At 40.3% G+C, this 12,618-nt stretch overlaps 2 protein-coding genes across 2 annotated transcripts in view; both read right to left on the reverse strand.

Moving 5' to 3' along the window:
• Window positions 1-3,244, reverse strand: part of spen (spen family transcriptional repressor) — a 28,857-nt gene extending 25,613 nt beyond the window's left edge. The window contains exon 1 of the mRNA XM_056384399.1: window positions 1,403-3,244. Coding sequence (XP_056240374.1) covers window positions 1,403-1,485 — 83 coding nt within the window. The 5' untranslated portion in view covers window positions 1,486-3,244. The remainder of the gene's footprint in view (window positions 1-1,402) is intronic.
• Window positions 3,245-4,101: 857 nt separating this feature from the next.
• On the reverse strand, window positions 4,102-8,608 carry tmem82 (transmembrane protein 82). The gene is made up of 6 exons (XM_056385652.1): window positions 8,345-8,608; window positions 8,153-8,222; window positions 7,788-7,986; window positions 7,155-7,569; window positions 6,743-6,930; window positions 4,102-6,125 (listed from the first exon to the last, which is right to left on the reverse strand). The coding sequence occupies exons 1-6, from the start codon at window positions 8,436-8,438 to the stop codon at window positions 6,045-6,047; spliced, it is 1,047 nt and encodes a 348-aa protein (XP_056241627.1). The 5' UTR covers window positions 8,439-8,608; the 3' UTR covers window positions 4,102-6,044.
• Between the last annotated feature and the right edge of the window lie 4,010 nt (window positions 8,609-12,618).

Genomic DNA, 12,618 nt, shown 5'->3' on the forward strand with positions numbered 1-12,618 from the left:
AGCAGCTTTCGTCCGATATGGCGACGCCTACACAGTCAAAAAAAAAAAAAAAAAAACAAACAAACAAAAAACGCAACGTTGCTCATATAGGTAGACTATGATGTTTTTCAGCAGTCTGGTCTCCAGCACATATGGACGGAGAGGCGGGCTGCTATTTCCTTGACAGCCGAGAAGAGAGGGGCGAGAGCGCGCAGACAATCGTGATAGCCACACGAAAAATTCATATTAACATATTTATTGTGAGGAAGACAACAAAGCCCATTAATGGTGCATGTGTCTGGTCTGCTCCAAGCAAACAAAAAAAAGCACAAATGCAGCTCAATTAAAATATGATGATTAAAAACTATAGCCTCTCGATGTGTTGTCTGATTTCCCTTAAAATCAGACCAGGCTGTGCAAGTCAGCAGCTGGGGGAAGCGACGCGGTTCTAATGTGGCAAAGAACCATTTTTTGTGTCCATACGCGCACAAAGTAAACACCAGTAGCCTCCTGCAGCGCTACAATGTTGCATATCAGTTAACACACGGCAGCCTGTTCAATCACAGCCAGCTTGCAACAATGTTGCAGCGTGGATGGCGGCGTGATGTCGCGTCACCTTTGAGGTTCCACTGACTTGGTGTTAAGATTAATTGATCTTAATTAATTGATATATAAAGATTCGACTGTTGCAGCAGCTGCTGTGCACTCTGACAGACAGACAGGTACATGGCGTGCACATTACCCGGACTTTGTTGCACACGTTCGGTTGGAAGCAGTGACCTGACAAAACTCGCAGAGAGTCAAGTGAAACACCGGGTCCCTGATTTGCTCAGGAACCAGAAACACACCGCGACAGACCTCACTGTGTCTGCCAAGGATGCATGCTGGTAAATGTACACGGTGCTGGCAGCTCGTCAGATACAGTCTGAAGTTTGTTTACAATGCTTGTGTAGCTGTAAAAAAATTTTTTTTTTTTTTTTTTTTTTTTTTAAATCCTTCTTTACGCTCACCAGGTGCAAAGGTGGACTGCTTAAAAGTCACTACAGCCACACTACACGTGAAAGGACAGGTAAAGTTATCACCTACAGCCTGCAAGTTGGCAATCGTGTCAAAATGGCAAAACCATATGTCCGCTAGCTGCTGTGGCTGAAGCGTGCTGCTGCCCGTTCTCTTTCTATCTGGGCTCAAATGCAGCACAGTGTTGTTGCTTATGGAGGGCTGACAGCACAGTTGCCAAATGGGACTTTGCTACAGGGGAACCTCCTGCTTCATCCCGACTTCACTAAAATGTGACACAACAGAGAGAGAGAGAGATGCTGGCCATGCACTCGTCGTTACTTTACAAAACACACACACATACACACATACATACATACATACATACATACATACACACACGTTGCTCATTAGTGTTTCTACTCACCGCTTGAAGTGCTCAATGATTTTCTCTTCTCGTACATTTTCGGGTAAATTTCCCACCCATAAATGTCTGGTTTCCCGGACCATACTGTGTGCTCCTGCTCCCCGATCATACAGATGAGTTTGCTATGTCCGATTCTTCCCGTGCAAAATAGAAAACGATTGCAAAATAAACGCCGGACAACAGAAAAAATACTCGGCGCAAATCATTGACTGGTCGTTGTGACCCAATGTAAACCATTAGGTTGAATCCCCGCACGCTGTTTGATACTCTTCACTGTTAAAGCGCGATCTTGCACCTCGTGAACGCGCTCCGGACTGTTCCCGTGACTAGGCGCGTCCCTGACACCATGCGACCTTTGGATGTCGAAAGAAAGCATGTAGCTTCCTAAAAAGATGCAGCAACTTCGCTTGTAATGAGAGGCGCACAGCGCAGGCGTGGCTTTGTGTGTGAACTTCTTTTTTTCTCCCCGATGAGATAGTCGCCCTCCACTGCGCATGCGCGAGAAAACCCCTGGTTGACTGTCGGTGCTTTGACATCTGAGCAGCTTTGACTCACAGGAAGATCCCATCAGTGCTCTTTGGTTATGGCAAGGTGAGGCACTTTGCATATAGTAAAACTGAACTATCCCGAGTTTATAAAACGTTTCATGATTGTTTTATGCTACTTTTTTTTTTTTTTTTTAATCAATGCAAAGAAGAAAAAACCCCAAATGATCAAGTGAATCATCCATATTTTTTAAAAAACTATCAGAGAAGCGTTCAAGATGGCTCCCTCTTGGCTCATAGTTTGTTGAGGTATATCAATCATTAATCACTCTGGCTAAATATTTATATTTACAGGGTTTAATAGGGATTGGACCAGTGAGTGCCAGCCTCCTGTGGACCTGAACAGAATAACTAGTTTGAAAAATGGATGGAAGGACTAATTACTGATGGCCTGTTAGTCATCACTAATTGCCTTATTAAACTTAGTAATCAGTAATTCAGAGATTCAGTCACACTGGGTTTGGTGACTTTGACATGAAGCGGAAACTTCAGCCTGCAGGAAACAGGAAACTAAGGGCCTGTTGTAGGTGACACAGAGTGTTAATGATTAGAGCATTTGTGCCTGTGATGGGCTTCAGCTGTGACATTAGTTAGAATATGTATAAACTCCATTAAAAATCACTCTCTCAATTATTTTAAATAGATTAACTCCCTGAAGATAATAGAACAGCTTTGTGATTCTGTAAATCCAAATAACAGAAAAGATCACAGTTGAGACTCTCTATTTCTAAATTTAAGTTTTATTTAATCCTTAATTTACTTTCTGGCCCAGATAATTAACAGGAATTATAAATATAAATGAATGTCAAATGAAAAGAAAAGCATGGAGAAATATAATAAATGTAAATGCTTCCACACAGGACAAGATGGTTTGATGAGTATGGAGATAATGTGAATCATATGCTATGGGCCCTAACAGTCATCAGATCTCAACCCAACTGAATAATATTTTAGATTATGTCATCAGCAAAATCACACCAAATGAGGGAATATATTTTGGAAGAAGGGTGTTCATCTCTCCACTAGAGTTCAGAGACTTGGAGAATCACTTTATGGAATTGAAGCCGTTACTGAGACACATTGTGCGGATTTATCCTTTAGTTTGTCACCTATCTGTATAATAGTAGACAAATTACTGTAGTTGGTGAAAATCATATATATATTGTGACTCACCAAAACTGATCCATACATTAGTAAAAATAAGAAGTAGGACCTACTTTCTATTTGTGCAACTTAAACTGAAGTTGTCAGAGATGCAGTAAAAAAGAATATTGTCAAAAAGTTAAGACGCAGCTGTGCAATTCAATCATAGTAAATCCGTACTACGACTGGATATGACTTGATATATTTAGAGGAAGAAACCCTAATATTCTTGAGCAAAGCACTGCTGGAAATTGTGATAAAAGAAAGGATCATGTCAGAAGAATTTGCTGACTGGCATGATGAGAAACACCTGTCACAGTTGCAGAAGAGCGATACACATGAGACATGAGAGAGAAAGAGAGAAAGTTATTCATGAACATCTTACTTTATCATAATAGTAATAAAGATATATCTTTATCAAATCATTTTTCTGATTCCACTTTACTATTTGTATTAACCTGCTGTCTGCCTTATGCTTGCACTACTGGTCCATCAGGGCAAATAAAGATTTGACTAATTTACCTCTACAGCTTCTTGTAGGTGACAAAATGGCATGGAGGCTATTAAGTCAAGAACTTTGACCTGGTCTGAAAGCTGTTTCAAGCTAATAAGTAACCCATGTCCAAAGGTCCAAGAGACCAGTGGTGATAAGGACTGACGAGGGGTAGATAAAACCCGCACTTTCTGTTTGTTTTCTTTGGGACACTATCCCTGTTATTAACATGTTATGATACTTTCTTAATGCTTAGATTATTTAAAACATATGTCAGCCAGATCAGTGGGTCAATAAAATGGTGGATGAATTGAGTTTTAGAGAATGTACATTTTGACTTTACCCATGCTGAAGCTGATTGTAAAGTTTAGCCTAAAAAAAAACGCCTATTGAATGTAAGTTTAGTGAAGAAAAGCTCTGTTACTACACTACAGCATTATTCTGCTTTTGTTACTATATTAAGCATAAAGGCGGTAGTGCGCATGCGTTAAAATGCGGTAACAGGGGACACACACACAAAACCGCTGTGCGCATGCGTCCGGCGTGCCTATCAGATGAGAACAGAAACGTCTGGAAATCTCCAGAGGAGGCGACAACAACCGCTCAGCCATTGCAATGGGCATTTTCACCATATTCGGGTGCTCATGGAGAACGTCCTCCCTGTGTCTACTGAATTCGTCCTGATGTGGAATTTTATTCAATCAAAAATCTAATAAACCTATGGGAGTACAAATATCCTATTTTGGTGGATCGACTAGACACCAAATGTAAATTTCCTCGTCAGTGATTTCCAGACCTGGATTATCTTGGAAACTGGACCGCCAGGCCAATGTGCCCACTGTAATTCCACAAGCCTTTTGTTTTCTGTGTTTTTTTGTTTTTTGTTTTTTTTTGTCACGGAATGACGGGACTGATATCACAAAAAACCCTCTCATGGAATATGTTTCTGTCAGTCCTCTGCTCTCAATAAAGACACATCTAATGGGCATAATACCGGCGTCAATATGTGGATTTAATTTGACGAGGGTGTTTAAAAAAAACCCAATAAACTGACAAGAGAGTCAGGCTGTAACGTTAGTGAGACCGTGTAGTTTAGCAGAGGCTAGCATGTAGTTAACGTCCCTCATAAACAAAGCCTTTCGGGTGTTGTAAAGCTAATTTGGTGTCAGTAGGCCTACGTAGTGTCCACTGATGTGGGTTTGTTGACTCTGTTGAAACGGTCTTTGTTCGACGGAGCAAAGGTCAGAGCAAAACCGAGTAACCTAGCCTTTTCTTTGTCTAACGCCATTTTGTGTGACATTAAAGCGCTAACGTTGTCGTCAGCCATTTTGCCTTTTCTTTTCATCGAGTAGAGACAGACGACAAAAACAGAAGGGTGAATTTAAAGGCCCATACGTTACGTGGAAATAAGATAACCGACAGTGTAATTTAAAAAGAAATAACAAGCTTACCAAGTGCCTGAACTGTTAGGTAGTTAATGGAGGTTTGTTAGCCATGTCAGGTACTGCATGGAAGATGCAATGAGCTGGGTCCTTTTTGCCAAACGTTAAATGTTTTGTTTTCTGCACGTGAAGCTGTGTAGTACAGTCTAAAAAAAAAAACGAACCGCCGTTCAATTTTATAATTAATGTCTGGTACTTAATGTGAAGTATAACCATATTACGTTTATTTTTTATTAAATAAATTTGTGGGTTAATGTTTTTTTTTGTTAGAAAATATTGTTAAAATTAAAAGTAAACAAAGTAGCTGTCAGTTTTTTCTTCCTCTGAGTACAGTAATTAGTGGGATAATTAGAATCAGCTCATTGGATACAGCTAGGCCTGATTATATAACAATAACAGTGTAAATCTCACTTATTTTCACCTTTATATGTCAGTTGGACATGGAAAGGGTTACAACACCCTCTGGCTTTTTGGGCCCCACAAAGAAAATGTTTGAGGAGAGAGTCTTCCCAGGAGTAACTGGCCCAAATCTCTCCCAAGATTACAGCATTAATTCATCCAAGAAATCACACAGATTCCTGGAATAACATCCAGAACTGCAAGTCTGTTGGCTGAGTTACTGACAGTCAGAAAGAAAATGAGATTTAGAGCCAAAATAACAATCAATAACATCAATTTCTGACCCAGACTTAGAAAATAAGCATAATAATAAACCCCAAGACCTCTGGAATAATGTTATATGTGGCAGGTTATACTGAGGGTGCTATTCCAATGGAGGCAATGGTTGTTGATAATGACGTGCTACTGTTTTGGCTCATCTTTATCTCATATCAAATTGTGGTTGAAACTATTTTTCACGAGATTTGAGTTTTGAAATCACATGTTAGTCATAATATGCTGCTTGGAATTTTTAATGAAAAAATATTACATTTTAAGTACAAAAGCATTAATTGTTGGAGCTACTCTAAATAACCACATTAAAATGAATTGCCACTAGATATTAAAAAACCACTGAGTGACTATCTGTGATGCTCCTTCTCTTGTGCTTGTGGTCTCCGTCGACGCTCACTTTTTGCGTAGTGTGTGTACTCCTCTTCATCCTAGATGCACACAAGAAACATGACAGATGAAATGCATGACACAAGAGGATAACAGAGTATAGCCAAGCTGCTGTAGCTGCAGGTGAAGCGTATAGGCTACAAAGAGTCAGGATCTACTGACAATGCTCCTGCATGTATTGTATGATAATATTCATGAATATTAACAAAGAACATATTAAAATATTATTTTTAAAAACATCCTTATGTATCAGACTTGTATTTATAAGGGTAATCTGATTTAAATTCATTTTATCTACCTTTTTATTTGCAGAACAGATTCAATTGTCTTTTTAAAGCCAAAATAAACGTATAACATGCCACTTTTTTTATTTGCACTGCATCAACTGCATGCCCTTTATTTGAAACTCTCAGCTATTTAATCAGGCTGGCTCAGTGAAAGGAAAAGTAGGCTCAGTATTCTGAATCAGAGAATACTTTGACCTGAATCTGTCTTGAGGGTCTTAAACCTTCTCCACCTGGGACACAAGTTTGAGAAGTTCAGCCTCATCTTGGGACCCAGTCTAATGAACGCATTGATATTCCGCCCCAGTTTTTAAGTCTCGGCGGACAGAAAGTGCTTTTGGCCCCGTGTGCTGCTTCCAGGGAGACTCACTGACCTGTGAGGATGCTGCATCCAGCAGATCCTTATTGGGGATTAGACAGCTGGCCTCACCCAGGAAACACATTAGGATGTGGAGCACGTCGGCCCAGCGTCCAACAGTCAGCATCAGGACCATCAAACCCCCGAGGCGCACCACCACTGCGTTCAGGACAGCTTGGCCGCCGGGCAGACGGTGCTGATCCTCTGCGTAACCAAAATACAGCATGAGAGGGAAATATGTGGAGAAAATGTAGGACAGGTTTGTGCAGTAGTTAAAACTTCAGGATCGGTTAGTGATCAGACCAGAGGAAGAAACAAACTGATAAATAATTCATCACTGAGTTTTTGAGACAGGTCGTAGTATCACACTGTGGGATTATTGCACCATAGTGTTCAGCATTAATTTCGTGTTTTGATATGTTTCTCACCCTGCATGTAAACCACCAGCAGTGTATAACAGATAGTCAGGGGTGTCCAAAACCTGAGGGCCTCTGTTGCAGAGAGGAAGTGTTGATTAATGATTGACACAGCGGCCACCACAGCCACAGAGAAGGTAATGATCATAGTCCTGCACAGCATGGGCAGCAGACAGCGGCCTGATGTGAGGAGGCTCATGCAAATGCCGCAGTAGCGCTGTGAGCTGTGGAGTTTATAAAGAGCCATGACATGGTGCAGCAGGCGCGTGGCCTGCCGAGCCAGGAACCAGCTCAGTGCTGCTGCCAGGAGCAGACATAGCCAGCGCTGCGACGCCCCCTCGTGGAGAAAGTTCAGACTGCAGCTCAAAGCGCAGCCCAGAGAGAACTGGCTCTGGACTAACAGCTGCAGCAGAAATTTCCTGGAGTCCTGTGGGAATAAAAGAGCATATGAGCAGAACTGATGGATGAGTCAAAACAGATGATGGCCTGTGTGTTAGAACAGACGTCCTGAGTCATCATGACACGATAAAATCCAAAAATGAACTCAGCCAAATCAAACAGTAGATGCAACGAGCAAATCGCAAATCATGTGATGCAGTTGAGTATCAGGTATATATATTTTTTATCACATAATTGGTTTCTTACTGGTCCAGCTGTAACCCATCCAGAGACAGCCCGGAGACAAAACTCTAGTACAACCAGGGACGCCACACGGGAGCCCACCACCGCCAGCATCCCAGTCACAAAGAGAAACTGGAGCATTCCAGTAAGTCCAGTTTTAGTTCTCCTTTGATGACTGGGTGCCCTCTGGCTTGATGTGTCTTTATCATTTTCATCACTCCAGCTGAGGGTTGGGAGAGAAGAAGCCATAAAAGAAATTAAAGTGAACTGAAACAGGAATATTTTGATGAGAATGGGTGAAATTTTGAAATCTTACAAAACTGCTCAGATGACACATCTTACCACTGAATTCATCTTCAAGCACAGATCTATCAAAAGGTTTTCCTCACCTCTTCTCTAAAAATAAGTGCAGTCTGATCAAGGAGCATAGCACAGAGATCCCACACGCTCCAACCAGCCCTGCAGGTCACATCACACTGAATTTGCATTTCAATAAACACACTCCAGTCTCCTGTGCAGTTCAGAAAACAGCCTGTGGCAAAAAATTGACGTCAAAGCAAATGAACGGATGAGAGGCTCACCTTGAAGTAAGCTGTCCACTGGATTCGTATCTAGAGTCAACCATCCCGGTAGGAGGTAGGAAGTCGGAAGAAACGATGTGATAAAGGATAACATATTGACTTAAAAGAAGAAACATTAATTAAAAGGGCCACAGATTTTTACCATAAATGCATGGAGGTGAATCTAAAACACTCTGGAGCCATTATTTATGGTTATTCCAGGTCGGGTCACAGTAACGTGGAGGATCAGCTCAGCTCTTCTGTTTATTTCTGTTGCCTCAGCGTTGAGCTCTGCTCATGTAGAAGCCTGATCTGTGTCCGGTACCAAAGGTCGTCCGAGCGTCAGTGGAACAGAGGCCTTCAGCGGCCTGACTCATAACAAGATAATGAAGGTTATTGCACCATGGGAAAAAAAAACTTTACACTCTAAAGTGATGGCAGACATTAGTTGTGTCTCTAGTGGACATCAAACATAGTATAAAAAAATCTGACAAGGAGGATTTCATCTCATGGATCTTTTTGAAAAGCAACTCAAATCTAGTTTATTTACAAATCCAGAAACATCATAATCTAATAATCTGTACAACACACAACACTCTCTCTCACAGCTGATTGGGGCAGACGGATGTGGTGTCATATGAGTAAACAGAAGAATCAGTTGTAGTTATGGACAAACAGCAGGAGACTATTAACTTAACAGAAAAATATAATGTGTGATCAGTTGAAGAGTTATACTGAGTGTGTTAATTTAAAGGATTTTAAATAAAGGTCAAAGTTTTTTTGGAGTGAAGTTGTAATGTTGCATAAACCAGAAATCACTACACGACACTGCAGAAGAAAAACCACGAGAATCATCAATCAATCAGATTATTCTGAACCAACCAACCCACAGTTTATTCATTCATATTCTTTAATGCGTCATGATCTAGTTGAGTTTAAAACTGCACAGATAATGTATAAAGCACAAAATAATTTACTCCAAACTCAAACTGTATTCAAAGGTTGTTTGAAATCAGAGAGAGTCCGTATGAACTGAGGGGAATAAGGACATTTAAATACTTAAAAAACAAGGGTACGGACAATTAGAAAAAGGGATAAACCTGTGGATGAGTTGTGGTAATTAATTAAGAACGTGTAGTTCACTTGGTAAATTTAAAAAAAATGTTAAAAAATAGGGTGATAAATAAATATGAAACTGAGATATGATAATTTCTTTATTTCTTATTGTCTCTCTTTTATCAATAGTTTATCCCCAGAGTCTCATATATTCAAAGGCGAGACAGTAACAGGGAAACTAGGAACATGGTGAACGGCAACTGCAGAATAACACATTGTAGATCTAAATTTGGACAATCAGCTGTCAACTCTGAAACACATTACCAACTGAAATCAAATTAACTGAAGGATATTATCCATTGTCCAATCGACTGTTTTAATTACACTGTACATGTAAAAGCCCAACGAGGCACGAGAGTCGAAAATTAGCAACAGCTATAAACTCTTTGTGCAACACATTAGTTTCACGCTTTGTTTTGACACTATGTTAAATTCCATTGTCCCCATCAAATAAATAAATAAGGACCAAAATAAAATTATGTGGAGCAAGGTGCTTATGATGGTAAGTTTACATAAAAATGAAGTCTGCCCATCTTTTGAGGAGGTGAAAATTAAATACAACATTGGGTGAGATTTTTGGTGACGAGTGTCAGGAAACAGGGAGAAAGCTAAATGCCTGTCCATGAGGGGGCAGCACTGTACGATATCCATACAGTTAATGAATGAACAGCCTTTCGCTCCACCAGTCCCCGTGCAGGGAGATCAAAGGGCAGCAAAAACAACACAAGTGCAGGCAGGAGTCTTCTTCTGCGTGGCCGTAAACCCTGGAGTCAGCCGTAATACTGGTCTAATAGGTAATGTATTGTCTTCTGACTGTTCAGACCAAGTGATTTTGGATTCTAATGTGACCTGAATGCATGTGTTAAGATCAGTGAGTCTTCAGCTCATGATACACTAGTGTATTCATGGTAATAAAATGAGTGAGTGGCTGAGATTGTTGGATTTCTTTACATGTAAAACACAAGAGGGCACTGTTACTCCAGCTGAAACATGTTTATCCTCCTCAGTGCAGACACAGAAGTGTTTGAAAGGACAAAGTGATGTTGTATTCAACCAAATCACCTGTTAATGCAGATGAGAGAGTTTCACGAAATCCACAACACTAAGCATTTTGTGCTTTGCAGTCCAGTATCTATTTCTGTGATGAAACCGGAGACTAACTACAGCACATAGAGTTTGAATTGCCCTTTATCACTGAGCTGGAGTCATATAAGGAGGTGAAAGACAACAGTTGGATTCCAACCAATGAATTTATGACAGGCTGACCTCTGTGAACACATGAACTATGGCCGATGTCTCAGGAGGAATGGCTCTGTCAGTCTCAGTCGAGGCTTTAAAAGTGCAGGAGAGCAGAGCTTTATGGGCAGGTTGTTGACTGTTTCACACTCAGGTGAGTACAAACTCAGTTCATTTGAATGTGAGGATATAATATCAACCAATCACTGCCTTTTGAATCTGATTATTTCAGTCATGTGATCTGATTAAACAAAATAAATCCTTGAGTAACAAGATTCATCTGCATCAAAACTCATTTTAAATGTCATGTGTGTGAAACACATATAATCACACATTGATTAAAGTTAGTTACCATGTGTTACCAGCAGTTTATTGAGCCTAAACTGATCAGACTGCAACTTTAATTCTCCTCATAACTAAACACAATGATTAAAACCCTTTCCTCCTCACTGTGTCAGAGTGCGTGTGTCCAGGCTGAGCAGTGGAGCAGTGATTGAACAGTGATCCCAGGCAGCTGATAAACCTCTGAGGAGAGGAAGGACTTCCCACATGGAGCCCAACAGCGCCGGCAGTGTGCAGTATGACCGCTGGAACGAGAACAACGTCAACGTGAACGTGGAGGCGTCACAGTCGACTGTGATGAGGTGAAACATAAAGATCCAAAGACTGAATAAGAAGATGCTATTTAAGAGCAAACCTACAGAGATGAGATAAAACCAAAGGCCATGTTTGATAATGTGTGTTTGATATTGGCCATTTCATTCAAAATCAAATATGGTTTAGTCGCTGCGATTTAACCCTGAAAGGACTTTCATCCATCAGTGTTTCACCTCGTTAATGTCCACATGATGTTTTTATATAATACAGACACATGATGATGAATTAATCATCAACACCATGACTGAGTGTTTCCACCTTTAACTGCAGTGAACCAATGACTGTCTCATAAACACAGATTCAGGGTTTCATACATAACAAATCTAAGGAACCAATCCTGTCAACTTGTGGGGACAGGGGGCGGGGCTAAATGGACCTGAAACCTCATCAGTAAAGAGAGAGAGAAAGAGAGTTAGCATTAGCACAACTGCTAACACTGTGTCAGCCACTGTCAGTTACAAGCTAACGAACAACATAAACAAATAAAAGATGCTAACTACGCTAACCGTCTCTCTGATGTTGCCTCCTCTGACCATCTTGATACTCTTTCACCTGTCCACCTGGAGCAAGCAGGTGGTGGGCGGGGCATAAGACCTGATCCAGGCTTACAGTTCCAGCTTATTTATTTAGTTATTTTTGTCACTTTTTATGCTTGAAAATCATGTTAAACAAAATATTAATCATAGCTGTGGATTTTTAAATAGTTTAAAACAATGTCTGGAGGAACTTTAATATTTCTGTTCTCCCTCCTGACGTCCTCCAGATTTCCCTATTTGCACTTTGACTCACTCATAACGTCACCTCCTCCTCTCCTCCATTCACAGGTTCTACTACAGAGTGTGTGTCGGCAGCACTGGAATAGCCATGAAGGCAGCAGGAGCTCTGGCTGCTCTGGTGTCCATCTACATCATAGGATACGTGACGGGGTACTACATCCACAGGTGCTGATGGTGGAGTCCAGCTACGGACAAAATTAATCTGGACTTTGTAGATAAAAAAAAAAGAAAACAAAAAAAGATCGCTCACAATAAGTGTTTTTTTTCTTGATTAAGTGGAGTGGATTAAGTTCTATATTGATGTACATACTGCAATCAAAACATTCATTTGTAATGTAATCTTGTTTCGTTCATGAATCTTGTGTCATAATTTTTTTATTTATATAAGAGTTTTTAAAATATTATTTATTCTAATTAAAACATATTATTGTATTAATAAAACCTCAGTGTTGTAACAAGGCATCAATGAAGTCGTCTTGAATATAAAAAAAATAAAAAGAATCAAATTGT

This window comes from Seriola aureovittata, chromosome 9 (assembly GCF_021018895.1).
Source record: "Seriola aureovittata isolate HTS-2021-v1 ecotype China chromosome 9, ASM2101889v1, whole genome shotgun sequence".
NCBI lineage: Eukaryota > Metazoa > Chordata > Actinopteri > Carangiformes > Carangidae > Seriola > Seriola aureovittata.

Bases quoted from the DNA above. Each gene is read 5' to 3' on its own strand.
- tmem82 (XM_056385652.1), bottom strand. From the start codon at position 8,438: ATGTTATCCTTTATCACATCGTTTCTTCCGACTTCCTACCTCCTACCG. The intron at 8,223-8,344 runs GTGAGCCTCTCA...TGTGACCTGCAG, and splicing joins AGTGGACAGCTTACTTCAAG to GGCTGGTTGGAGCGTGTGGG. The intron at 6,126-6,742 runs GTCAGTGAGTCT...GTGTGCATCTAG, and splicing joins TGGATGCAGCATCCTCACAG to GATGAAGAGGAGTACACACA.